The 27,488-nt window shown below is 54.0% G+C and overlaps 2 protein-coding genes across 2 annotated transcripts; one reads left to right on the top strand and one right to left on the bottom strand.

The window, feature by feature from the left end:
* The first annotated feature begins 372 nt into the window (after positions 1-372).
* On the top strand, positions 373-5,108 carry KLHDC7B (kelch domain containing 7B). Its single transcript, XM_002723233.4, has one exon. The coding sequence runs from the start codon at positions 373-375 to the stop codon at positions 4,171-4,173; it is 3,801 nt and encodes a 1,266-aa protein (XP_002723279.4). The 3' UTR covers positions 4,174-5,108.
* Positions 5,109-5,216: 108 nt separating this feature from the next.
* SYCE3 (synaptonemal complex central element protein 3) lies at positions 5,217-26,485 on the bottom strand. The gene is made up of 3 exons (XM_002723226.5): positions 24,168-26,485; positions 11,134-11,242; positions 5,217-5,485 (listed from the first exon to the last, which is right to left on the bottom strand). The coding sequence occupies exons 2-3, from the start codon at positions 11,240-11,242 to the stop codon at positions 5,328-5,330; spliced, it is 267 nt and encodes an 88-aa protein (XP_002723272.1). The 5' UTR covers positions 24,168-26,485; the 3' UTR covers positions 5,217-5,327.
* Between the last annotated feature and the right edge of the window lie 1,003 nt (positions 26,486-27,488).

Consider the following 27,488-nt stretch of genomic DNA (forward strand, 5'->3'; position numbering starts at 1 on the left):
GAAAAGCCTCTCGGGTTTCTGGTAATCCATCGGGGCTGCTTCATGTTGCTACAGCCGAGATAGCATCTCCCCAGGTAACCCTTCCCTGCCGGAGCCCCTGCTTGGAGAAGGACCCTGTGTGCCCACGGGTGTGGGGGCGCGGAGGTACCCAGGCTCGAGTCCAGACACACCACCTGTGACACTGGGCCAGCTGCTGGACCCTGAGGGGTCTCCCTCCCTCCCACCTCGGGGCCTGGGTTCAGGCAAGGACCCCAGCCCTCTCAGGCCCTGGAGAACAGGTTCACCTTAACTGGGCAGCCCTGGGCGTGGTGCCGGCCGTGCCCTCTGCGCAGACCACGGGCCGGCAGTATGTGCACCCGCCACTCACGCGCCATGAGCCAGGGCACTTTGGAAGCTGGCGGCCCCCTCTGGGGCTGGGATTGGGACGGTGACGATGACTGGGAAGGAGCTGTGCTGGCCCTGCTGGCCCTGGCTGTGGTGGCCGCCACAGCGCTGGCTTTGCACTGGTTTGGCCCCGGGCAGGATCAGCAGGCAGCAAGACCGGAGTCCTCAGCCCCCGGGACCCAGCCTGCCCAGGCGGGAGGAGCCAGGCCGACTCTGCACCCAAAGCCCAAGGTCAGTGGTGGCCACGAGGGACAGAGCCCAGGGCAGGGGAAGCCAGGTCCTCTGGGATGTGGCCATGGGGGCCAGGCTGCGGCAGGAGCCCAGGGCTGCGAACCCTCTGGAGGTGGGGACCTACACCCCAAAGCCAGGCTTCTGCCCAAGACCCCGGGCGAGGCGCTCGGCAGAGGGACCTTGGGACAGCAGCATGGCGGCGCCACCCCAGAAGCCCCCGGAGGTAGAAGAAGGGAGCCCCTGGAGCTAAGCACTGCCCTCTTGGGTGGGAGCCAAGCAGGGGGCGCGCCTGCCCCGGTCGTGATCCACTTCACCCCGCGAAGTCCTGGCAGCGAAGCCGATGTGCAGCCGGAGGTGGGACGCGTCAGCACCAAGGGCCCAGAGCACCGGGACTCCAGCCGCTGGCAGCTGGGTGCGGGGCTTCCTGGAGCACCAGAGCGAGGCCGGGGCAGCCGGCGGCGGCACAGGGACGCAGGCTCCGGGGACAGAACCCGCCACCGCCCGAAGCCCGACCCACGCCGTCTGGGCACGGTGGCCAGCGTGTGGGACGCAGTGGATGCGGCGTCTGCTGCTGCCGACTCTGGCGCTCACGCTCGCAGCCCCTGCGCTCAGCGCCCTGCAGTCCAGGAGCTGTCTCCGGGCCGCGCCCCGTACACTGGATCTGGGTCCGACAGCCCGGAGGGCAGACGAGGGAAGAGCAGCCGCCAGCCAGCCCCAGCCCCAGGTCTGCGCTCAGGGGCTGAGGCTGCTGACAGCGAGGACACCGCGTCCGCCGTCCCCGGGGAAGGCTGGCCCTGGGCCTGGAGGGAGGTCCCGGGCTCCTTGGAGGGGCCGTCCTGGGGCCGCCTGCTCTCGTCCCAAGGGCCGGGGGTCACGGGTGCTTGCCCGGCGGGCATAGCCCAGGCTAACGGCTCCAGAGAGGATCGCCTGTCGCTCGGCCAAGGGCCCGCCGGCGCAGAGAAGCCAGGGGCCGGCCACGTCGTCGCAGAAGGTAGGGCGTCGGGGCAAGGCCAAGGCGGGCTGGGCGGTCGCGGCGCCTCTGGGGCGGGAGGCAGCCGCACCCAGCCCCTGCCCAGTGCTGCCACGCCTCCGCCTCGCGGCCCTAAGGCTCGCCAGCGCCAGGGCCTCCAGCCTGCAACCGCGACCCCCTCTCCTAACTCTTTGCTGCTAGGAGTTAACCAGGGTCCTGATGGCGAACATCTCAGAGCAGCGCCAGCCCCATTGTCAGCCCCAGTTACAGCCCCAGCCCAAGCCTTAACCTCAGCTCCATCAGCAGTCCAAACCCTAACCCTGACCCCAACCCCAGCCTCACCCCCACCCCCAACTCCAACTTCTTCTCCAGCCTCAGTCCCAGCTCCAATCTCACCTCCAGCCTCAGGCTCAACTCTATCCCCAACCCCAGCCCTAAGCCCAACACCAAGCCCAGCCCCAGCCCCAACACCAAGCCCAGCCCCAGCCCCAACACCAACACCAAGCCCAGCTCCCACCGCAGCCCCAACACCAGCCCCAGCCCCGACACCAACACCCAGCCCAGCCCCAGCCCCAACACCAAGCCCAGCCCCTACCGCAGCCCCAGCCCCAACACCAAGCCCAGCCCCCACCGCAGTCCCAGCCCCAGTCCCAGCCCCCACCGCAGCCCCAGCCCCAGCCCCAGCCCCAGCTCCCACTGCAGCCCCTGCCAGTGGGCCAAGGCCTGTGTCGCAGGAGCCCAGGGTGGCTCTTTCCGGGGGCTACCAGGAGAGGCAGATCTCCACCAGCTGGGGCAGTCTCATAGCCATGGTTCTCAGAAGCCATCCCTTCCCCAGGCAAGCGAGGCCCCCAGGACGTGCCCCAAGGACAGCCCCTGGACCCCCTGCGCCTCTCAGCGTTTCCACACCCTCTGAGGACGGCCAGCCAGCTTCTGCCTCTCAGGGGGCCGTGCTTTCATTAGGGATGGCCACAGAGGCAGGCGCAGGGGGCTTGGCTGGAAGCTTTGAGAGCAACGGGGCCCCCACCCCTGGCTCAGCCCCAGGCCCAAGGGAAGATGTAGCTGAGAAGGAAAGTCTAGACTCACTGCCCCCAGCTGCAGTGCCCAGGGCCCCCTCCCAACCTGTGGCACCGTCCCAGCAGGGCCCTGCACCATCCCCTGCCGTGAGGTGCGGGTCACAGCCAGTGCCCAGGCCTCGGAAGCGCAGCCTCTGTGAAGTAGCCCAGAGTTTTGAGCGGGAGGAAGTTGGGCAAGGGCAGCTTGCTCCCCCAGGGCAGCGTGGGGGGGAGGCGGCGGGGCAGGGGACCAGCCCCTCAGGCAGCGGGGTGCTCCTCACAGAGAGGCAGAAAGAGACCCGCAAGCTCATGGCTTTCCTGCAGAGGCCTGGGAGCTGGGGGGTGGTGGAGGGGGCCAGGAAGCCCCGCTCCTGGGCCCTGGAGCCAGCCAAGGCAGTGGCCCTGAGGCGGCAGCTGGACCTGGGCAGCTGCCTGGATGTGCTGGCCTTTGCCCAGAGGCATGGGGAAGCCGGCCTGGCCCAGGAGACCTACACCTTGATGAGCAACAACCTGCTGCATGTGCTGGGAGACCCGGACCTCTACCGGCAGCTGAGCGGGGCTGACCGTGAGCGTATCCTGGGCCTGCGGACTGGTCAGGGCCAGGCGGTGCTGGGGGTCCTTGTGCTGCCCAGCCTCTACCAGGTGAGCCGCTCGGGCTCTCGTGGCGAGGAGGCTCCTCCATCCGGACCTCCGCTCTTGCCTCCTCCTACGCACCTGCACGTGTTCAACCCCCAAGAGAACACATGGTGGCCCCTGACTCAGGTGCCAGAGGAAGCCCCGCTCCGGGGCTGCGGTCTCTGTACCATGCACAACTATCTGTTCCTGGCGGGGGGCATCCGTGGCTCTGGTGCCAAGGCTGTCTGCTCCAATGAGGTCTTCTGTTACAACCCTCTGACCAACATCTGGAGCCAGGTCCGGCCCATGCAGCAGGCCCGAGCCCAGCTCAAGCTAGTGGCCCTGGACGGGCTGCTGTATGCCATTGGAGGCGAATGCCTGTACAGTATGGAGTGCTACGACCCACGCACAGACGCCTGGACCTCGCGGGCCCCCCTCCCCGCAGGCACCTTCCCCGTGGCCCACGAGGCCGTGGCCTGTCGTGGCGACATCTACGTCACAGGAGGCCACCTCTTCTACCGCCTGCTCAGATACAGCCCCGTGAAGGACGTGTGGGACGAGTGCCCCTACAGTGCCACCCATCGGCGCTCCAGTGACATGGTGGCGCTCGGGGGCTTCCTGTACCGCTTCGACCTGCTGCGGGGCGTGGGTGCTGCCGTGATGCGCTACAACACAGTGACAGGTTCCTGGAGCCGGGCTGCCTCCCTGCCCCTGCCCGACCCCGCCCCGCTGCGCTGCGCTGTGCTGGGCAACACCATTTACTGCCTCAACCACCAGGTCACGGCCACGTTCACCGTCTCCGAGGGGACGGCCCTGTTCCAGGCCAAGGAGCTGCAGCCCTTTCCCCTGGGGAGGAAGGGGGTCCTCAGCCCGTTCGTCCTGACCCTGCCCTCTGAGGGTCCTCTGCAGACCTCCCTGTGAGCCCTGCAGGAAGCGTGGGAAGCAGCGGGATCAGACGCTCTGCTCTCGCTTCCGGGACAACCTCCCCTTCCCGGTAGACTGTCTCTGCCTTGAGGACTGTCACGCATTGTTGGAGCGAGAGTTCTTCCCCTGGAGCCCAGACCCCTTCAGCTTCCCTGCTCTGTCCCACCACGCCTCGACCGTCTCCAGCCCCGACTCCTTGCCCAGTTGCCTGCGGGTCCCTCCTCTGTGCGGGCACCTTGGTTCCCTGCGTCAGGGACGGGAGCTTCCCCAGGGACAAGGACGTGGCTCAAGGAAGGAGACGGCAGGGAGCGCATGGTACTTCCATGCCTACCTAGGGGAAGAGGGAGCAAAGAGGCGCCCAGGAAGTGGCCTTGTCTGAGAGATGCCTGTCTCTCCTCGGGCAGCCCTCCTGGCCTTTGGCACTTGGCTCCTTGAGGGCCTGGAGCCCTTGTCTGTGAAGCCGGCTTAGATTGGTGCCATCCTGCCATCGCAGCGCCTGCCCATGACTGGGCCAGACTGGGCTCGTGCCCCTCTGCGGCATCGCAGGTCTGCCCCAGCCCCTCCAGAAGCACATCCCACAGCCCTTCTACCTCTCCTCTCAGTGAGAACTGTGTTCCCCCTCGTCTGCCCTTAGGGGCTGTGTGGACTTGGAGAAGATCATCAACTTCCCTTTTCACTGTCTAAGATGAGATAATGGACTTCGGTCCTCAGGAGCTGTGGGAGGACGCAAGATCGCAGACATGGGCACCTGGTGCGGGGCCAGGACACAGAGCTGGGGATGTGACGCGTCTTCTCCCCACACCCACTCTGGAACCCGGATTTAGTTACTCCGATGGAATGCTGCTGCCTGCCCAACCTCTTGCCTCCCCTGTTTCTGTCTGAGAACTTTTTTGCTTTTGATACTCTGCTTAGCGCAGTTGGCACCAAATACACGTTTGACTCCGTGGAAGCATCTGCATTGCCAGTCATGTTTTGTTCACAAGGCTGATGCACTGCTGGGTAGGGCTCAACACAGCACAGAAAGGGACCTGCAGCCATGCTTGAAAATAGGTTTATTGGGCAATAACACTCTGATACAACTGCACACCTGGGACGCCGGCTCTCCACCCAGGCAGCAGGGGAGGGTGGCTGTGGGGCCGGGCGGGGGGGGTCTACTGCTTGGGCTTGGTCTCTCTGAGCATCTCTTGCCAGTTCTTCTCCATCTCCTCCTTGCAGTTGAGGAAGGCGTCTTCCAGCCGGCGCATGGACTCTGCCAGCGTGGGGTTGGTGCGCATCACCACCATGTCATAGGCCATCCAGGTCGCCTGCACTGTAACGACCAGACAGGCCCGGTCAGGCTACAGGGAGGGGCTGGAGCTCCGGGACACCCTGGAGGGTCGGGGAATCTGTGCTCGGCATTCGGGGGCCAGACCTTGCAGAGGCACGATCACTCTAAGGAAAAAAAGCTGGGAGGCCCCCTGTGGTGGGATTCATCACGATTCCTATGAAAAACTCCTCCTGCAGTGGGCACTCGGCCTAGTGGGTAAGATGTCTCCCATCTGAGTGCCTGAGTTCAACACCTGGCTCTGGCTGCTGACTCGGTCAAGTGACTGCGTTCCTGTCCCGGATCCAGTTCTCAGCTGGCCCAGCCCCGGCCACATACAGGCATTTGAGGAGTGAACCAGCAGATGGAAGATCTCTTTCTGTCCCTACACCCCTTTAGTCTGCCTTTCAAATACGGAAATAAATCGTTTGGAAAAGGAAGACTTTATAGAGACAACACAGAAGTTACATGAGCAGAACATTAGTAGAAGCCATTCTGGTGAGGTCTCAGGTGGGAGTGAACAGATTACTGGAGACGAGAGGAAAGTAGGCCCTTGTTATACAGTGGCCAAATCCCTGGCTGTGTTGTGTCCAGTGCTTTGTGGAGGTAGAACGTGCAAGGGATGAAATGGGAGGTGGAGATTGCTTGACAGAGGTGAAAACAAGGAACAACTGAAGTGCTCAGGGCAAAGTGGGTAAGAATCTAAAATGCAGGGGAAACAGCATAGAAATGACTCCTCCAGTCCCACACGGCAGCTGAGTTTCTAGTAAGCGATCAAAACAAAAGCAAATCCACTGTTTAGAGCCCCTTTACCTGAAGGCAGCATTTCCCACTGGCACTTCTTCCTGGAAGGTGTGCAATGGAGATGAGCACGGCCTTGATGCCACCCCTGCTTTGCAAGCAGGCGGCTCTTCTGTGTCTGCAGTCGTCATCTCTGAGAGCTGGCAGCACAGCACAGAAGGAAACTGAGACAGCAGTGCCTAGCCCTCTCCTCGTCTGGCCAAGGATAGATTCCAGGAAGGACTTGCGACCATCCAAACACGCTGAGTGCTACAGGCATTCCTCCCGCAGTCAGTGGACTCTACCTTGTGCGGTGTTTTGCTGAGGCAGCCCTGGTGATACCGCACTTGCTGTGTGACAGGGTACGCCACACCCTGCCCCTCAAGTGTCCACACCACTTGCATGTGAGATGACTACTGACCGTGAAAGACGCTGTGTAGGAAAGGAGCCACGTCTGCTGCCAGGGAGAAGTAGGCTGGGAGGAGCCTTATTTGAGACATCTGTAAGGGACTGAGGTTGCGGCACAGTGGGTAAAATCTTTGCTTGCATCCCAGCTGGAGTGCTTGTTCGAGTCCTGGCTGCTCCACTTCTGATCTAGCTCCTTGCTAATGTGCCTGAGATTCACCAGATGATGGTCCAAGTACTTAGGCCCCCCCCCCCCATGTGGGAGACCTGAATGGAGTTCCTGGCTTAGGCCTAGCCCAGGCCCAGCCATTGAGGCCATTTGGGGAATAAACCAGTGGGTGAAAGATCTCTCTTTCTCTTTCTCTCCACCCTTGCTCTCTGTTATTCTGCCTTTCAAATAAATAAATAAATAAATATACCTGGACCATCCTCCAGTGCTTTCCCAGGTCATTAGCAGGGAGCTGGATTGGAAATGGAGCAGCTGGAATTTGAACCAGCGACCATAGGGTGTGCCGGCATCACAGGCGAAGGCTTTACCCACTATGCCACACTGCCAATATATGTTTATTTCTTCATTAGGTTATAAGCAACTTGATTGCAGGATTTGGCTTAGGTGGTCATTCAAAAAGTATTCTTAGGGGCCAGCATTGTGGTCTAGCAGGTTAAGCCACTGCCGATGACACCTGCAACCCATATGAATGCCAGTTCAAGCCCTGGCTGCTCCACGTCTGATCAGTTCTCTGCTAATGCACCCAGAAAAACAGTGGAAAACAGTCTAAGCACTTGGGCCCCAGCCACCCATGTGGGAGATCCTGATGGGATTCCAGAATCCTGGCTTTGGCCTGGCCCAGCCCTGCTCATTGCAGTCATTTGGAGAATGAACCAGTGGGTAAAAGATTCTCTTCCTCTGTAACTCTGCCTTTTAAATAAATAAATGAATAAATCTTTTTTTTTAAATTTTGACAGGCAGAGTTAAACAGTGAGAGAGACAGAGAGAAAGGTCTTCCTTCCATTGGTTCATCCCCCAAATGGCTGCCAGGGCTGGCGCGCTGCACCAATCTGAAGCCAGGAGCCAGGTGCCTCCTCCTGGTCTCCCGTGTGGGTGCAGGGCCCAAGCACCTGGGCCATCCTCCACTGCCCTCCCGGGCCACAGCAGAGAGCTGGACTGGAAGAGGGGCAACTGGGACAGAATCTGGTGCCCTGACTGGGACTAGAACCTGGGGTGCTGGCACCACAGGCAGAGGATTAGCCTAGTGAGCCGTGGTGCTGTCCGAATAAATCTTTTTTTAAAGCATTTTTAAGGACTAGCATTACGGCACAACAGGTTCAGCTGTTGCCTGTGATGCCGACATCTCATATGAGAGCCAATTTGAGTCTCAGTTGTTCCACTTCTGATCCAGCTCCCTGCTAATGTGCCAGAGAAATCAGTGGAAGATGATCCAAGTGCTTGGGCCCCTGTTACCCAAGAGGGAGACCTGAATGGAGTTCCCAGCTCCTGGATTCAGTCTGGTCCAGCCCTGGCCATTGCGGCCCTTTGGGGAGTGAACCAAAGGAAGGAAGACCTCTCAACCTCTCCCTCTCTGTAACTGCCTTTCAGATAAATAAAACAAATCTTATTTTAAAATTTTATTTTATTTATTTTTTATTTTTATTTTTTGACAGGCAGAGTGGACAGTGAGAGAGAGAGAGACAGAGAGAAAGGTCTTCCTTTGCTGTTGGTTCACCTTCCAATGGCTGCTGCGGCCGGCCCGCGCACTGCACTGATCCAAAGGCAGGAGCCAGGTGCTTATCCTGGTCTCCCATGGGGTGCAGGGCCCAAGCATCTGGGCCATCCTCCACTGCACTCCCTGGCCACAGCAGAGAGCTGGCCTGGAAGAGGGGCAACCGAGACAGAATCCGGCGCCCTGACCGGGACTAGAACCCGACTGGGACTAGAACTCGGTGTGCCGGCGCCACAGGTGGAAGATTAGCCTAGTGAGCCACAGCGCCGGCCTAAAATTTTTAAATGAATAAATAAATGGTGCTTTAAAACTCTCCAGTCTTGATATTTCTTTAAGCTCTGGGATACTCTTTTCGACAGTGTGTAGCACACTGCCACCTCTGTCTTGTTGGTACACGCCACTCAACATTTCTATAAACTGAACTCACTTTTCCCCACCTGTTTCCAGTCTTCTCTCTGTATTTTCCCAATCTCTCATCTCTCCATTTTCCAGTTGTGTCTTTTTTTTTAAGATTTATTTATTTGTTTTAAAGTCAGAGTTACACAGAGAGAGGAGAGGCAGAGAGAGAGAGAGAGAGAGAGAGAGAGAGAGAGAGAGGTCTTCCATTCACTGGTTCACTCCCCAATTGGCCGCAACGGCCAGAACTGCACCAATCCGAAGCCAGGAGCCAGGAGCTTCTTCCAGGTCTCCCATGCAGGTGTAGGGGCCCAAGGACTTGGGCCATCTTCCACTGCTTTTCTCAGCAGAGAGCTGGATTGGAAGTGGAGCAGCTGGGTCTCGAACCGGCACCCATATGGGATGCCAGCGCTTTAGGCCAGGGCATTAACCCACTGCGCCACAGTGCCAGCCCCCCCAGTTGTGCCTTTTATTCAGATAATTATATTCACATTTTAGTCTTAGCTGAGAAGTCCTTATCCCAAGTCCATATGGGATGCTGGCACTGCAGGAGGCAGCTTTACACGATACACCACAGCACCAGCCCTGGTAAGATTCCTGTTTAATGAAAGTCTGTCTTTGAAACAAATGACCTCTCCTCCATGTATTTGTCTCATTCTATCTGCACATAGAGAGACCTGAAATAGCATTCACCACTGTTAACAGCAGTTAATTCTGGGAGGCTGGATTCTGATAATTGTAAACTTTCTCTACACTTTTCTATTTTGATTGAATTCTACTTTGATTGCATTTTAAAATGAACATGCAACATTTAAGAAACCATAATGAGCCGGCGCCGTGGCTCAATAGGCTAATCCTCCGCCTTGCGGCGCCGGCACACCGGGTTCTAGTCCCGGTCGGGGCGCCGGATTCTGTCCCGGTTGCCCCTCTTCCAGGCCAGCTCTCTGCTATGGCCAGGGAGTGCAGTGGAGGATGGCCCAGGTGCTTGGGCCCTGCACCCCATGGGAGACCAGGAAAAGCACCTGGCTCCTGGCTCCTGCCATCGGATCAGCGCGGTGCGCCGGCTGCAGCGGCGGCCATTGGAGGGTGAACCAACGGCAAAGGAAGACCTTTCTCTCTCTGTCTCTCTCTCTCACTGTCCACTCTGCCTGTCAAAAATTAAAAAAAAAAAAAAAAAAAAAAAAAAGAAACCATAATGATTTATCTGATAACTATAAACATAATAATTATTTATTTGTAAATATACAGTAGCACGCTAATAAATTGCAAAATAGGGGAATGGGCATTGTGGTATAGCAATGGTTAAATGCTTGGAAAGCCTGCTTCCCATATCACACGAATGCCTAGGATAGAGTTCCGCCTCTGCTTCCCGTCCACCCTCCTGCTGATACACGTGGGAGGCAGCAGATGATGCACTTGGGCTCCTACCACCCAAGTGGGAAATCAGGGTAGACTTCCCGGCTCCTGGCTTTGGCCTGGCCCAGTCCTGGCTGTTGCAGATTTCTAGGGAGTGAACCAGTGGATGGATGGATCTCTCTCTCTCTCTCTCTCTCTCTCTCTCTTTTGTTTTTCTGCCTTTCAAATAAATAAATAAATCTTTAAAAAATAAATTAGAAAATATTGATAACATGATTTGGGAGGAAATATGAAATGCTCAAGCTGACACAACTTTAACAAAGCAGTTACCGAAGAAGAAACTGAAAATATTATGAAAAGTTATCTATTATGGCTTAGCTATTCAAAAAACAGTTGCTTCCAAGCGTTATACATATTTTCAGAGGACAGAAATCAGAACACTCTGGAGATTGAGCAGACCAAAGGACCTCTGACCAGGCTGCTTACATTCTCTAAGCTCTGGTTTCCTCATCTGTAAAACAAGGACTATAATACTGTGTCCCTGCAAGTTTGCTGTGAGGAATAAAGGGGCAAGCGTATGTAAAGTACACGGTAGAGAGACCAGTACTCGGCAAACAACAAATACAACCTGTTGCTATCATTAATAACATCAGCAGGGTACCAAACACCCAAAAACCTACTGTTTCCTGCACCCTAAAATCACTTATTTAGCAAATGCTCATACATGTAAAGACTTCTCATTCGTAATGGAAACAAACACAGAAGTATATGTGTTGAAAAATATTTAGAAAACAGTTGCAAAATTCTTTGAGACATCTTGATGAACATTTGAATAATTGCAGAGACACACCGTATTCCCGAGTGAGAACACTCAGTGTTGAAAAGGTTTCATTCTTCCTCATTAGTGGGAAGGCTCTGATGAGAGTGCAGAGGGCTGGGGGAGATCTGAGCTTTTACAATGACGGGGACGGTACCCTGCCTGAGAAAACGTTCTACCTGAGATCTTCTCCATCTCTTCCAACAGCTTTTCCAAGTCCTTATTCAGATCTGAGAGCATTTTCAGCATGTTGTCGTAGTTTCTTTCCCCAGGGTCAGAATCAGCCATCTAGGCGTGCACAGAAAGAGGCAGATCGACATTTCAATTCCAGCTGCACTGCTGACAGCTAGCTCAGTGATTCTTCTAAAGAACTTCCTAGATGTGGACAAGGCCACCTGCTTCCTAGTGCTGTTGATGGCTTAAATGAGAGTGCCCAGGAAGGGCCCAGCGGTGTTTGGCACTGTTAGCTGTCCCACCCCTCCCTTCTTTTCTTGCCATACTAAACAACTCAAGCATAGCTGAGCGCTGGAATGATTACAGTGAAAGACAATTTTATCTGTCGGAGGGGGAAAAATCTTCACCATGATGGTGATAGTAGAATTTACTTTTGCAAGTATGCTCTAAAAGGTTTATTTATTTGAAAGACAGAGCAAGAAACAGAAGGGGAGACAGAGAGACTTTCCATCTGCTTAAATGTCTACAACAATCAGGGCAACACCAGGAACCTAAACTGCTGTGCCACAGTGCCCACCCTGGCAACAATGTTTTGCCTACTAAAGTAGCCCATGTGGGATGTCAGCATCGCAGGTGGTGGCTTAACCCCCTATGCCATATGTCAGCCCCTCATTTCATATCTTAAAATTAACCTTACCCTCCTCCAGGTTGTCAAAGCTTCATATCTGTTTTTATTAACAACTATCTACATATCTACTGTGGTATTTTTCATGTTCTGGTTTGTCATACGATATATATGATATTACACTGAACAGTCCTTAGATGCAGGGAATGTATCTCCATACCACACCAGCACAGAAAATCTGCAGAATAAAAGAAATGATTATAGCTGAACTTTCCAGGACGACTCTCACAGAAACTGAGTCCTGACTCCAGCAGAAATGCCTGTGTTCAAAGCTTGGCTCTTGTACATGTTAGCTATGTTACTTAGAACAACTCACTTGTCTCTTTGACAATACAGTTTTGTAATTTTTGTAAAAAAGGTTTTTATTTATTTCAAAGTCAGAGTTAGAGAGAGAGAGAGAGAGAGAGAGGAATCTTTCATCCACTGGCCCACTCCCCAAATGGCTGCAATGGCCAAGGCTGGGCCAAGCAGAAGTCAGGAGCCAGGAGCTTCAGTAGGGTCTCCCACATGGGTAGCATGGACCTAAGCACTTGGGTCATCTTCTGCCAGGACTTGAACCAGTGCCCATATGGGATGCTAGCATTGCAGGTGGCAGCTTAATCTGCTGTGCCATAGCACCGGTCCCCAACAATATACTGTAATTTTTAAAAGATAATTATTGGGGGGCTGGCGCTGTGGCACAGTAGGTTAATCCTCTGCCTACAGCCCCGGTTATAGTCCTGGCTGTTCCTCTTCTGATCCAGCTCTCTGCTATGGCCTGGGAAAACAGTAGAAGATGGCCCAAGTCCTTGGGCCCCTGCACCCATGTGGGAGACCTGGAGGAAGCTCCTGGCTCCTGGCTTCGGATTGGCCCAACTCCGGCTGTCACAGCCATTTGGGGAGTGAACCAGAGGATGGAAAACCTTTTGCTCTGTCTTTAACTCTCACTGTCTGCAACTCTGTCAAATAAATACATAAAATCTTTAAAAGAGAGAGAGAGAGAGAATTATTGGGGTGGACGTTTGGCACAGTGGTTGAGATGCCATTTTGGAGTTCCGCATCTCATATCAGAGTACCTGGTTTCAAGTCCCTGTTCTACTCTTCTTTCTACTGTGTGCCCTGGAAGGTAGGAGGCGAAGACTCAAGTTCTTGGGTCCCTGTCTCCCATGGGGGACAAGCAGATTGAGTTCCTGACCCCTCACTTTGGCCTGGTCCAGCTCCAGCTGTTGCAGGTTTTTGGAGAGGGAACCTCTAGATGGGAAATCTCTATCTCCCTACCTTTCAAATAAATAAAAATTTTAGAAAAGAGAATTATTAATATTACCTATATCTTACAGGGTTTTTGTGAGGTTTAAGTGATTAAGTGATATGCTATTCAACTCAGTATGTGCCATAATAAGAACCTCACAAATCATACCTATTGCTCTTTGAAGCTGTGGACTGTAACTGAATCACCCAGATCTTCTCTGATCTTTATCAATTACATTAATTCATTCCATGATTTGCCTATTTAACTACAAGGCACTGGACTAGTTAAGATGGGAGGGAATAGATGAGTAAGGCTGTGGAGCTGCTGGAATGTATGACCTCAGGAGGTGAGGCCGTGAGCCAGGCGAGCACAAGGCTAGGAGGGATGTGGTTTTATGCTCCCTGAGCACTTGGATGTGTGGGGACTGCTTCCCCTTTGCTGCAGAGCTACAGGCCTCCACCTGGTTCTTCCTGTGGCTCCCTGGACTCCCCCGTCGTGGCACCTGCCAGCTCCAACCAGACGAGGAGGTTCTGGGGAGCAGGGGCTGTCTTTCAGGGAACTGTTTCTGGTGTCCAGCTCAGCGTTAGGAAAATAGCAAATGTTCAACGAATGTGGACTGAATCGAGGAAGCAAGGAGTGCCTTGTCAAGTGCTGATTCTGAAAGAGAGTCCAGTCTTTCCCCTCCTGCCGGCCTCCCTGTTGAGGGCCAGGATTCTGAGGGAGGGGCCGAGAGCCCCCACTAGTAGACCAGAGGCAGATCTGAGAACCTAGGGCGCAGGAGCCCCACACACGGCTTTCGGGATCTGTAAATGAGCTATTTCACATTTGAAGACTCCATCCTTCCTGCTGGTTTTTTTTTTTTTTTCCCTAAGTAGGAAGAGTTTGACAGAAGTGAGTGGGGAGGTGCAAACAGGGGGCAGGGCAGGAGGCTAAGAATGGGTGACAGGGGTTGGTGGCACTGTGGCATAGTAGGTAAAGCCGCTGCCTGCAGTGCCAGCATCCCATATGGGCACCAGTTCAAGTCTTGGCTGCTCCACTTTTGATCCAGCTCTCTGCTATGGCCTGGGAAAGCAGTAGAAGATGGCCCAAGTCCTTGGGCCCCTGCACCCGCGTGGGAGACCTGGAGAAGCTCCTGGCTCCTGGCTTTAGATCGCCCCAGCTCTGGCAGTTGCAGCCATTTGGGGAGTGAACCAGCAGATCTCTCTCTCTCTGCCTCTGCCTTTCTGTTAACTGTCTTTCAAATAAATAAATATTTTTTAAAAAAAGATGGGGAGAATTGTCTGGAACACCTTTCTTGACTCAGTCTCATGCTCACTCCCTTTCCCTGCCAGGCCTCCTCACACATTTGCCTGCCTGTGGGTTCTACTTCCTCACCCCACCTGTCACCTGGTATTTCTCAGCCACTAACGAAAACTGCTCTTAGCACAGTCTTAGCTGGCAGGCCCAGAGCACGTTCTGTGTCCCAGCTGTCCGGAACCTTTCGGCAGCACCTGGCGGTTGGCCTTTTCTCCTGCTCAAAAGCCCCCCTTGGGGTTTTAGCCTTGTTTTCCCGAAACTCTTCCCACCTCTCTGTAGCTCCTGACCGCAGTGTCAATGAGGATCCTCTCAGCCCTTTCTCTCTATACCACACAGGCCCGATGCTGACGCCCTCTCTGCTCTCGGCCTCACGGCCTGGTACGCTGAGGACCCCTAAACATATACCCCAGTTCAGTCTTCGCTCCTAAACTCAGTTTGGCCGCCTGCTGCTGCAATTCCCCTGTGGAACGTCCCGCAGCATTCAAAGCTCTACAACCGGAGCCACAGATCCTATTTCTCTTTCCCAGATCTGCTGCTCCTTCTTCATTCTGCAGTCCAGTGAACGGCACCACCACTCACCCTGTAGCCTGGGCAGAAACCAGAGGTCATTTTTAAATCCTCCCCACCTTATCTTTCTGAACTAAGGGGTCACTGAAACTCTCTAATTTGATCTGCCCATAGAATGAATATTTAATCATACATGGTCCAGAAAGCCAAGTGCTTGGGAGCTGCCAGGGTACTGAAGCCCGCACTGGGGAGCTCACTGCCTGGCCAAGCCCTGTCCTTCCCATTGTCCAAGGTTACTGCTTTCCCCGAGGTCCATCCCGCCACCCACGATTGATTCTACAGGCACTGAGTAGCTACTGTGGCTCTGCAGACAGTGCAGTGTATCTTTGGATCCAGACAGACAAAACCCATGTTCTCATAGAGCTGCTGTTCCAGGGGAAGACAGAGAATAAACAAGTACCAAGATTCAGAAACACCTTCAGTGCGCAGTAACTGCTACACAAAAATTAAATCGGGTGGCATAACAGAGGATCTTCCGTGGGGAAGGGGGCGCTTTAGTTTGTGAAATCGGGAGCCCACTTTCATGAAGTGACATTTGAATGATATTTGAATGGCACAAGGGCTGGCCATGAGAAGGTCAAGGTCAAGGAGTCTAGACAGAGGAAGGTGCTCAAGAAAAGTGGGTGTGGCCCTGGTGTGTTTTGAGAAATAGAAAAAAAACGTAGACTGGTGCTGAGTAAAGCAGTAGATGAGATCAGTTAGGTAAGAATTTTGCTTATTCGGAGCGTGAGGGGATGCCTGGAGAGGTTGAGGAGTGCAGGGTATGACGGGATTATGTTCTGAGACGAGACGTTGGCTGCTGTTTGGAAAAGGAACTCCAGCAGATGGCTGGGAAGAGCAAGAGCAGGGTGGCCAGTTAGGGGAGTGTGGCAGTGGTCTGCAGGGGACAGTGGCTTGGACTGGCAGTGATGACATAAATATGAGAAGCACAAAGGCGTGGAATATATTCTGAAAGCCGAGCCAACAGAATTTGGTAGAGGATTTGATGGGTCTGGGTTTGCAGGGGTAAGTGAGGGACAGGGATGACTTCTAATTTTGGTGGTATTATTAATCGAAATGGGGAATTTCATCTGTAGGCTAATACCCCCCACATTCCTGTTGTGCCCATTCTCTCTCCTGAATTCATTTATCCAGCTGCCTACTTGGCTATGTTATGTTACGGAAGTCAGGTTCTAGAAGTCGAGTCCAGATTCCCAGAGGGCTCAGGGCCTTCCAGCCAATGCTCCCTGGTCATCACTGAGCTTCATGGAGCTAAGGTAACTCTAAACAGTCTAAGAGAGAGGAACTTGAAAACTTGTATGGGATGATATAAGTGCTTCCTAAATGAGTGAGCGACTAAAAGCCCCAGGAAGGGAGGGAAGATGGCAAGGGTTTACAAGCACATCAAAAAACAAAACAAAACAACCCAAGAATTACTGTGACTATTTGGCATTTGTATGTTTAAGAGAATTTGTTCTATTAGAGTGATAGGACAGTTTTTGCCACTGAAATTTAAAATTATAATTGGTATAATTTAAACCAAAATCTTAGCATGTTTATACAGTTTTAGGTCATTTAAAAGAACTCAAGTTCACTCTGTAACTTTGACATGGTATTTATAAGAATTATGAAGGGGGGGCCGGTGCTGTGGCATAGTGGGTTAAGCCACTGCCTGCAGTGCTGGCATCCCATACAGGCGCCAGTTCAAGACCTGACTGCTCCTCTTCTGATCCAGCTCTCCGCTAATGTGCTAGGAATGCAGCAGAAGATGGCCCAGGCACTTGGGCCCCTGCACCCACATGGGAGACCCAGATGAAGCTCCCGGCTCCTGGTTTTGGCCTGGCCCAGTCCTGGTCATTGTGGCCATTTGGGGAGTGAACCAGCAGATGGACAACCTTTCTCTCTCTGTCTCTAACTCTGCCCTTCAACTAAATAAAAGCAAAAAAAAGAATAAGATTTATAAATTATACTTGAGACCTGGATTTTCAAGTTTAATAAAATAAAGATTAATTTTAAAATATTTATTTTTACTTAATTTTTTAAATCATTATTTGAGAGACAGAGACAGAAACTGAGATACAAACTGTTTCCTTTTAGTTTTTTTCTCCAAATACTTTCAACTGCCAGGCTCGGCCAACTTGAACCTGGGAACTAGAAACTCAACCCAGTTCTCTCCCCTCATGAATAGCAGGAACCTGATCATCTAAGCCATACTTGCTGCCTCCCCAGATCCATATTAGCAGGAAGCTGGAGCCAGGAACTGGAGCCAGGAATAGAACCCAGGTACTCTGATGCAGGATGCAGTATCTCAACTGCTAGGCCACATGACCACCCCAAATATTAATCTTAAAAACCAAAGCAAACAATAAAATGGTTTTCTTTTTTTTCCCAAGTCCATTTCACTTTAAAAATTTTTTTTAAATTTATTTGACAGGTAGAGTTATAGACAGTGAGAGACAGAGAGACAGAGAGAAAGGTCTTCCTTCCGTTGGTTCACTCCCTAAATGGCCGCCACAGCCAGTGCTGCGCCAATCTGAAGCCAGGAGCCAGGTGCTTCCTCCTGGTCTCCCATGCGGGTGCAGGGGCCCAAGCACTTGGGCCATCCTCCACTGCCCTCCCGGGCCACAGCAGAGAGCCGGACTGGAAGAGGAGCAACCGGGACTAGAACCCAGTGTCCATATGGGATGCTGGCACTGCAGGCGGAGGATTAACCAAGTGAGCCACGGCGCTGGCCCCAATTTCACTTTTTTTTTTTTAAATGGTTTTCTTTCCACCCAAAAAAATGCCTTTAGTGGCATCACAGCTCATATCTGTCATTATCTAGCCATGTCCTCTCTATACTCTAACCTTTGGCCATACCAATTATTTACTTTGGTAAATTTCTTGCCTGCTATAAGCCAAGTACTATTACAGAAGTTTGGGGTTAAAAAAATTAAATAGCCGGCGCCGTGGCTCACTAGGCTAATCCTCCGCCTAGCGGCGACGGCACATCTGGTTCTAGTCCCGGTCGGGGCGCCGGATTCTGTCCCGGTTGCCCCTCTTCCAGGCCAGCCCTCTGCTGTGGCCAGGGAGTGCAGTGGAGGATGGCCCAGGTGCTTGGGCCCTGCACCCCATGGGAGACCAGGAAAAGCACCTGGCTCCTGGCTCCTGCCATCGGATCAGCGCGGTGCGCCGGCCGCGGTGGCCATTGGAGGGTGAACCAACGGCAAAAAGGAAGACCTTTCTCTCCGTCTCTCTCTCTCACTGTCCACTCTGCCTGTCAAAAAAATAAAATAAAAAAAAATTAAATAAACACACATTCCCTTCCATCAAGGAATCATTTGGCAAAAACAAACTTGTTGTACAAGATTCTCTGGAGATCAATAGCCATGCAATCCAAATGTCTTAATGCAGTTTCTTTCTTTTTCTCTCTTCCTTCCTTCCTTCTTTTAGATTTTATTTATTTACTTGAAAGGCAGAGTTACAGAGAGGAGAGACAGAAAGAGAGAGAGAGAGAGAGAGAGATCTTCCATCTGCCGATTCACCCCCCCCCCCCAAATGGCTACAACGGTTGGAGCTGGGCCTATCCGAAGCCAGGAGCTTCTTCTGGGTCTCTCATGTGGGTGCAGGGGTCTAAGCACTTGGGCCATCCTCCACTGCCTTCCCGGGCCACAGCAGAGAGCTGGATCAGAAGAGGAGCAGCTGGGACACAAACCAGCACCATATGGGATGCTGGTCCCACAGGTGGAGACTTAGCCTACTACGCCACAACACCACCCCCTTTATGCGCTTGCAAGTCAACGTCTGCTCAGGTAAGATGGCTCTTACAGCCATATCATCTGGAAACCCTGGAAGCATCCCTGGATTCTCTCTTGCCTCTGTGGCTTTATGTACATCATCATTCTGCTGCCTGAAACGCTATTTTTCTTAAAAAGATTTATTTATTTTACTTGAAAGGCAGAGTTACAGAGAGGCAGAGGCAGAGAGAGAGAGAGATGCTGGTTCATCTGCCACAGCGCCGGCCCCGCTACTGTTTTTTAAGATTCAGCTCAAGGATCATTTCCTCTTGAAGCCTGCCTTTATGTTTCCCATCAGTCAGCTACCAAGGTCAATCTACACCTTTCTGATGTTTCCACAGCTCCTGAACTACTTCCAGCCAGACACGGTTCTAAACATCTTTTTTTTTTTGAAAGACAGTCAAGGAGGGGGGGCACAGAGAGAGAGAGAGAGAGGGAGGGAGGGAGGTTCTCTATCCATCGGCTCACCCCTCAAATGGCCTCAACAGCTGGTGATGAGCTGATCTGAAGCCAGGAGCCAATAGCCTCCCCCGGGCTCCCCATGCAGGCGCAGGGGCCGAAGGACCTAGGCCATCCTCTGCCAGTCTCCCAGGCCATAGCAGAGAGCTAGATGGGAAGTGGAGCAGCCGGGACCCGAACTGGCACCCACAAAGCCCTAACCTGCCATGCCACAGCACCAGCTCCTGTTCTAAAAATTTTATAATAAAGAAAGTACTATTATTATCCCAACTCATAGATGAGAAAAACGAGTCTCAGGGAAGTTAACTAAGTTGCAAACAAACAGAGTTGAGAATTGGATCCTGGCCGGCCAGCTCCAGCTCATGTTCTCACACACTATAGCGCTGGTACTCAAGGAATTCTAGATGAGAACGTGAGTTAAAAGAGCTGACAAAATGCAGTAAGAAACTGGAGAAAGTTTCCGTACACCCAGAAAGCCTGGGTTGGTAACCCCAGTTCTGTAGCTGACCGCTGTAAGATCTCGGAAGGCTATACAATCTGTTTAAACCTAGCTTCCTTCTCCATACAACGGACATGAGCCATCCTTTGCCGGTTGTTGTGAAGATCGACCCAGCTTGATATAATAGTCACCCAAAACTCGTCAAATTGAATGGAGTGGCTACACGTGTCCCTATCTACAGAGAGAGACACAGTAATTGCTTGGGAAATACTTTACTGTGATCAGAACCTGATTGAGATATGAATCAAATAATAAAGAACTTGTTTCATTTTGAAGTACCAGGAGCTGTCTAAGTTCTTAACAAGCATTCAGCTGATTTCATTCCCATAATACCACTACTAAGTAAGTGCTGTTCTTCTCCCTGCTGCACATATGAGGAAACCAAGGGTTCCAGCAGTCAAACAGTCGAGACTGGCGCAGTGCCGCAGCGGGTTATCACCCTGGCCTGAAGCGCCGGCATCCCATTTGGGTGCCAGTTCAAGTCCCGGCTGTTCCTCTTCTGATCCAGTTCTCTGCTGTGGCCTGGGAAAGCAGTAGAAGATGGGCCAAGTCCTTGGGCCCCTGCACCCATGTGGGAGACCTTGAAGAAACTCCTGGTTCCTGGCTTTGGATCAGCGCAACTCCAGCCATTGCAGCCATCTAGGGAGTGAACCAGCGGATGGAAGACCTCTCTCTGTCTTTCAAATCAATAAAATAAATCTTTTTAAAAATGTTTTTAAAACATTTATTTATTTATTTATTTGAAAAGCAGAGTTACAGAGATAGAGAGAGAAGTCTTCCATTCACCGGTTCACTCCCCAAATGGCCATAATGGCTGGAGCTGGGCCAATCCGAAGCCAGGAGCTGGGAGCTTCCTCTGGATCTCCAAAACGAGCACAGGTGCCCAAGAACCTGGGCCACCCACTGCTTTCCCAGGCCACAGCAGGGAGCTAGATTGGGAGCAGGGTAGCTGGGACTTGAACCGTTGCCCACATGGGACGCTGGGCGCTGCAGGCGAAGGCTTAGCCCACTGTGCCACAGCGCCAGCCCCAATAAAATAAATCTTTTTTTTTTTTTTTTTTGATAGGCAGAGTGGACAGTGAGAGAGAGAGACAGAGAGAGAAAGGTCTTCCTTTGCCGTTGGTTCACCCTCCAATGGCCGCCGCTGCAGCCGGCGCACCGCACTGATCCGATGGCAGGAGCCAGGATCCAGGTGCTTTTTCCTGGTCTCCCATGGGGTGCAGGGCCCAAGCACCTGGGCCATCCTCCACTGCACTCCCTGGCCATAGCAGAGAGCTGGCCTGGAAGAGGGGCAACCGGGACAGAATCTGGCGCCCTGACCGGGACTAGAACCCGGTGTGCCGGCGCCGCAAGGTGGAGGATTAGCCTATTGAGCCACGGCGCCGGCTCAAATAAAATAAATCTTTAAAAAAAAAAAGTCAGTCTAACCAAGTTCACACAGCTAAGCAGTAGCAAGGCTGGACCCAGACTTGTCTTATTCTAGAGTGGAACTCCTCAGCACTGTGTCTTTTCACAAGGCCTCTGAAAATACAGTGTTGACCTGTCAGAGTAGATGGAGCGCAGGAGAAAGCATGTGAGTGAGGGATGGCATGGGAAAGCAAAGTTCAAGTTGAGGCAGTGTGAATGGGCTCATCTACTTGTGACGCCAGCGTTCCGTGCTGGAGCGCCAGTGTGAGTGCCGGCTGCTCTGTTTCCAGTCTAACTCCCTACCAATGCAGCTGGGGAGGCAGTGAACGGCCGAAATTCTTGGGCCCCTGCCGCCCCGTGGGAGACCTGGAATGAGCCTAGCTGCTTCGGCTTGGCCCAGCCCTAGCAGTTGTGGCCATTTCAGGAGTGAACCAGTGAAAATTCTCCCCCACTCTCTGCCACTGAAACAAATAAATATATCTTTAACAAAAAACTGGAGGCAGCTTGAATGTGTGGTTGTCTATGGGGTATCAACTGGGTATCAACCTATTGGGTACACGTGGTGCGGCAGGTTAAGCCCACATCCCGTAGCAGACGGCAGGGCTGAGCCATGGCTCCTCTTCTGTCCACTTTCCAGCTAGTGCATCCTGGGAGGTGGCAGGTGACGGCTCAAGTGCTTGGGTCCCTGGTACCCATGTGGGAGACCAGGATGGAGTTCCAGGCCTCTGACTTGGGCTTGAGGAGTAAACCAGAGTATGCAAGATTTCTCTCTGCCTCCCTCTCTTTCCTGCCTTTCAAGATGAAAACAAAACAAAACAAAACAAACAAAAAAAAAAAAACAACCAAAAATCCCAAGCAGTTGAAATACAGATCTAGAGCCCTGGAAAGAGACTACGGTGAAAACAAAGACTTGATAGTCCTTTAAATTATAAGAGATTAAATCAGTCATGGTGAATGTCTAAAATGCAGTAGGAAGGAACCCTGAAAAAAAATCAGGATTTAAAGAACAAAAGGAAACACATAAAGTGGGCAGAGAAGCAGTCAGAAATGCAGGGAACCAGAGAGAGTATAGGAGTAACGTCGACAGAAGAGGAAGGAGTGGCCAGTTTATTCAGTCAACAAACGCTGAGTGCGAGGCACTGTTCAGGTGCTAGGAATCCATCAGCAAACACAACAGACAACCCCATCCCAGTCAGGGGAAATGGGCACCAAACACACAGACACGTGAGATGTCACGTGACTGCAGGGTGAAGGGACGACATGAGGGGTGAGGACAGCAGTCCACACAGGGCGGGCAGGAAAGCTCAGACGAGAACCAGAGCGAGCATGGAGCCCTGAGGGTCTTAGGAAGCGCTTCTGTGCAGAAGGACCAGCAGAAAGAAAAGCTGTGGGGGCCGGCGCTGTGGTGTAGCGGGTAAAGCCGCTGCCTACAGTGCTGGCACCACATATGAGTGCCGGTTCAAGTCCTGGCTGCTCCTCTTCCCATCCAGCTCTCTGCTGTGGCCTGGGAAAGCAGTGGAAGATGGCCCAAGTCCTTGGGCCTCTGCACCCGCATGGGAGACCCGGAAGAAGCTCCTGGCTCCTGGCTTCAGAATGGCACAGCTCCAGCCGTTGTGGCCAATTGGGGAGTGAACCAGCGGATGGACGACCTCTCTCTTGCTCACTGCCTCTCCTTCTCTCTCTGTGTAACTCTTTCAAATAAATAAATAAATAAATAAATCTTAAAAAAATAAAAAATAAAAAGTCGTGTGGCTAAGTGTCCTTGGTGTGGCTGAGGAAGGAGGAGCTAGTAGGACTTTGGCAGATTTGACAGGGGTGACGTGGTTTGAAAAGTCATTTAGAGGGTTCACTCTGCCTGCACTGCTGGGAACAGAGGGCACTTCAAAAGGTTCACAGAAAACTGAAATAAACGAAACGTTTATTTTGGTGCGAAGATTCAAATCCATGCATCACTTTTTTCATGCTATGCATTTCCATGGACTTTTTGAAGACCCCTTGGTCCCTAGGGTGGGGAGAGAGGAGCAGGCGGATTAGTTAGGCGGCTGCTGCGGAACGCCAGGTGAGGGGTGACGGGGTTTGGGCCACAGTTAGACGTGCAGGGAGAAGCCCCAGAATGTGCATCCGCTGTGAGAACAGGCCAACAGCACTTGCTGACATAAGTGCAAGAAGAACCAGGGACTCAGCTCAGACGGGCAGAGTCCTGACCCCATGAAAGTAAGGAGGTACGGAGCCAGGGAGGAGGTGGGCAGGGGCCAGTGGGGACGGCGGGAAGGCAGCGGCCACGAATGCCAGTGGAGTTTTCTTCCATCTTGGTTTGAGGTGGATGGTCAAGATCTGGCAAAGCTCCACGCCCGGAGGCAGGCGTGCCACAGCGAGGTAACGGTGGTGAGTAGGCCGCAGTCTGCGGCGTCCTCAGGACTCTAGGACACTGGGTGGTGCTGGGGGCAGTGTGAGAGGCTGATGCACGGAAGGGCGAGATGATGGCATAGGGCGGAGCACAGGCACAAAACCACGCGGCTCCAAGTACGGGGCCCAGGCAGACTGGGGGAGAGGCAGGGGACGGCAGGGGACGGCAGGGGACGGCAGGGGGATGCAGGCTCCCGCCGGAGTGGTGTGGGGTCTCTGAGGAGGGTGGATCTGGAAGGAAGGGGGAGGGGGAGAGGGGAGGAGGAGGGGGAGAGAGGTAGAGGGGGCAGGGAGGGAGGGAGGGGAGTCCTGGCGTTTAGGGTCCCAAAGGTCTCGGCTCACTCCCGGCAGGGACGCGAGGCGATCTGCAGGGGTCTCGGGGGGGTCCCGGGACGGACTCAGCTCCAGGACACTCGGTCAGAGCGAGGTGAGCGGGAGGACGCGGGGTGGACAGGAGGAAAGCGGTCAGGGGTCTCGGGGGGTCCCGGGACGGACTCAGCTCCAGGACACTCGGTCAGAGCGAGGTGGGCGGGAGGACGCGGGGTGGACGGGAGGAAAGCGGTCAGGGGTCAGGACCGACTGAGGGGCGGGAGAGGTCGGGACCGGGGGTCAGCGCCTGAGGTAAAACGTGAGCCGTCGGGAAGTACAGGTCCGGATGAGGGTCCCGGTGCGCACTGCGGGCGGCCGAGGGTGGGTGAGGAGGCGGGCCACGGCTCTGGTGCGACGGCCCTGCTCACCTTCGGCGGACCGGCGCTCCGGTCGACTCCGCTGCCCGCCGAGGCCGCCCGAGGCAGGAAGCGGCTCCCGCGCACGACGCCCCGCCCCTTTCCGTCACCAGGCCCGCCCCCGGAACGTGCCTCTCGCCCTCACTGGCTGGCTCAGAGCGGAAGGGGCGGTGCTTCCGCCGAGTCTCTGCCGGACGGAGCCCCGCGAGGAGGAAGCTGCGAGGCTGGGGGAGCAGAGCGCCGAGCCGAGACCCTCGACCTGGGGCTCCGGGGCCTCCGCGGCGCTCGTCTCCTCGGCTCCGTGTTGGGGGTGAAGCCGGTACACAGGCCCCTGGCTGCCGTCCACCGTGTCGCTGCAGTGCGGGGACGGTGCCGAGCGAGTGGCTGCATGCCGTGGACTGTCCGGCCCCGGACCGGGGCAGAAGCGAGGCTCGGCGCACACAGGTGCCGCAGGCCGGGAGTGCTGAGCCCCGACTGCAGCCCAGTCCACGCACGGGTCGCCTCGCAAGGCCGGCAGCAGGCCGCCCGGCGCCAGGCTGGACGAGGCTGGCCCCTGCGCGGTCTTTGTTCCCAGCGCAGCGGCACCCTGGATGTGGAGCAGAGGAGCGGCCGGCGCAGAGTTCGGCCCGGCTGCTGCAGGCAGGGCGGCGGCGGAGCCGTCTGAGGCTGCTGGTTCAGGTGTGGACAGGAGAAATGAAGGGAGGTGTGACGGGGCTCGGGAAGCCGGGAGGGGAGGTGATTGGAGGGCGACACACTTGGAAAGGACGGGCAAGTCTGGAAGGCTGGTAACTGGACTTCAACACTTGCGTTTGAGGCTCTTCACCAACCTGAGGCCCACGGAGTTTTTTTTTTAGATTTATTTATTTTTTTGAAAATCAGAGTGACACAGAGATAGAGAGAGAGAGGTCTTCCATCTGCAGATCTCCCACGTGGGTGCAGGGGCCCAAGCACTTGGGTCACCCTCTGCTGCTCTCCCAGGCCGTAGCAGAGAGCTGGATCAGAACTGAAACAGCCGGGACTTGAACCGGCGCCCATATGCGGTGCCGGCACTGCAGGCGGCGGCTTTACCTGTTATGCCACAGCACCGGCTCCTCTTTCTTTCTTAAGATTTATTTTGTTTGTTTGAAAGAGACACGCACACAGACGGAGAGAGAGAATGTCCGTCTGTGGTTCCCTCTCCGAGTGGCCGCAAGCCGGAAGCCAGGAGCTTCGTCAGGGTCTCCCACGTGGGTAGCTGGGGCTGAAGGACTTGGGCCGTCCTCTGCTGCTTTTCCCAGGCCATAGCAGGAAGCTGGATCCGGAGAGTGAAGAGGCTGACAAGGTCGCCGCAGGAGGTCTGTCTCCACAGGGCGCAGGCGTGGTTGTAGATTTCCTGGGGATCCCTGTATTCTTGGAAATCTGTGAGAAACGACCTCTGCTCAAGATGACCTCACTGACGGTCGAGCTGTGGGATGGACTCGGTCCTCCTAGAGTGATTCAACCCCTCTGATGCTTGTTATCTGCAACAAAGGCCTGGAGGGAAGTGCAGACGTAGGGTATATGGTCTGCAGTCAGACCTGATGCAGGGACGAGAGGGTCCTGGGGAAGCTCTCAGGTCCTGCTGTAACCCACTTGAGGGTGTCTTATCATAGACTGACGACTTGTAAATGAGAGGTAGCAACTCCAGTGGCTGAGAGAAGTACAAACAGTGGTAAATACCTTAGTCTGTGTGGCCTGGTGGAAAGAACATAAAGCAATTATGGAAATCAGTGAGCGAGTCTTAAATGAGCTACTAAAACTAAATCGTGGTGAAGCGTTGTGGAAAGGACGTGCGTAATGCATGGGTTTGTTTGAGCAGGGTGTTGGTTACCAGTAGACTTAAACTCAGAGGTAAATGTTCCAGTGTTATAAGTAGATGTTCGGATTCTCTGCAAAATAACCACTATGTTTTGTAATTGATTATTGTGTAATTTAGCATCACTTGAGTCTCTGTTCTATTGTATCTCAAATATCAAGTAAATCTTTAAAATCAAAGTGTTACATGGCCATGGATTAGGGAGGGGTTGCGCGTAATTCAAGGCCAGTGGTTTAAAGTGATGGGAAACAGACTTTGTTATTGTAAGGAAGAATCATTAACTCTGTAAGGATCACTAATGAGTGGACATTTGCAGAATTTATGAGAACAGTAAAGAATGTGTAAAGTGAACAGCGAATGTAACTCAGGGTGTAAGATAAAGTCATCAGAGCTGGCCGGCGCCGCGGCTCACTAGGCTAATCCTCTGCCTTGCGGCGCCGGCACCCTGGGTTCTAGTACCGGTCGGGGCGCCGGATTCTGTCCCGGTTGCCCCTCTTCCAGGCCAGCTCTCTGCTATGGCCAGGGAGTGCAGTGGAGGATGGCCCAAGTGCTTGGGCCCTGCACCCACATGGGAGACCAGGAGAAGCACCTGGCTCCTGCCATCGGATCAACGCGGTGCACCGGCCGCAGCATGCCGGCCGTGGCGGCCATTGGAGGGTGAACCAACGGCAAAAGGAAGACCTTTCTCTCTGTCTCTCTCTCTCACTGTCCACTCTGCCTGTCAAAAATAAATAAATAAATAAATAAAGTCATCAGAGCCATGCCATCAGCCTTGCTGTCAGCCCTGGACCTGCTGGAGCTGGCCTGCGGCAGAAGTGGAGCAGCCGGGACACAACTGCTGCCCATGTGGGATGCCAGTGTTGCAGGGGACAGCTTTACCCACTATGTCACAAAGCAGCCCCTGAATCAGGATCCCAGAACTCCATCTGGGTTTGCCACGTTGGGTGGCAGGAGCCCAAGCACTCCGGCCATCTTTTGTTGCTTGCCCGGGTATGCATCAGCAGGGGGCTGGATTGGAAGCAGAGCCGCTGGGACTCGAACTGGTGCTCCAGTATGGGATGCTGGCGTTACAGGTGGCGGCTTAGCCTGCTGTGCCACCAGCCCCAGTGTGCCTGTTTGTTGAGGTGACTGATGCCTAACTCACCCCCCCTTTTTATTTAAGATTTTATTTATTTATTTGACAGGTAGAGTTATAGACAGTGAGAGGGAGAAACAGAGAAAGGTCTTCCCTCCGTTGGTTCACTCCCCAAGTGGCCGCTACAGCTGGAGCTGCGGCAGTCTGAAGCCAGCAGCCAGGTGCCTCTTTCTGGTCTCCCGTGTGTGTACAGGGGCCCAAGGACCTGGGCCATCCTCCACCGCTTTCCCAGGCCACAGCAGAGAGCTGGACCAGAAGAGGAGCAGCCGGGACTTGAACTGGTGCCCATATGGGATGCCGGTGCCTCAGGCGGAGGATTAACCTACTGCACCACAGCACCAGCCCCATGACTCACCCTTTCTCC

Source organism: Oryctolagus cuniculus, chromosome 11 (genome assembly GCF_051225735.1).
Source record: "Oryctolagus cuniculus isolate XC-2025 breed Fujian yellow rabbit chromosome 11, ASM5122573v1, whole genome shotgun sequence".
Lineage (NCBI taxonomy): Eukaryota > Metazoa > Chordata > Mammalia > Lagomorpha > Leporidae > Oryctolagus > Oryctolagus cuniculus.

Bases quoted from the DNA above. Each gene is read 5' to 3' on its own strand.
- SYCE3 (XM_002723226.5), bottom strand. From the start codon at position 11,242: ATGGCTGATTCTGACCCTGGGGAAAGAAACTACGACAACATGCTGAAA. The intron at 5,486-11,133 runs GTAGAACGTTTT...TGGTCGTTACAG, and splicing joins AGAGATGGAGAAGATCTCAG to TGCAGGCGACCTGGATGGCC.
- KLHDC7B (XM_002723233.4), top strand. From the start codon at position 373: ATGAGCCAGGGCACTTTGGAAGCTGGCGGCCCCCTCTGGGGCTGGGAT.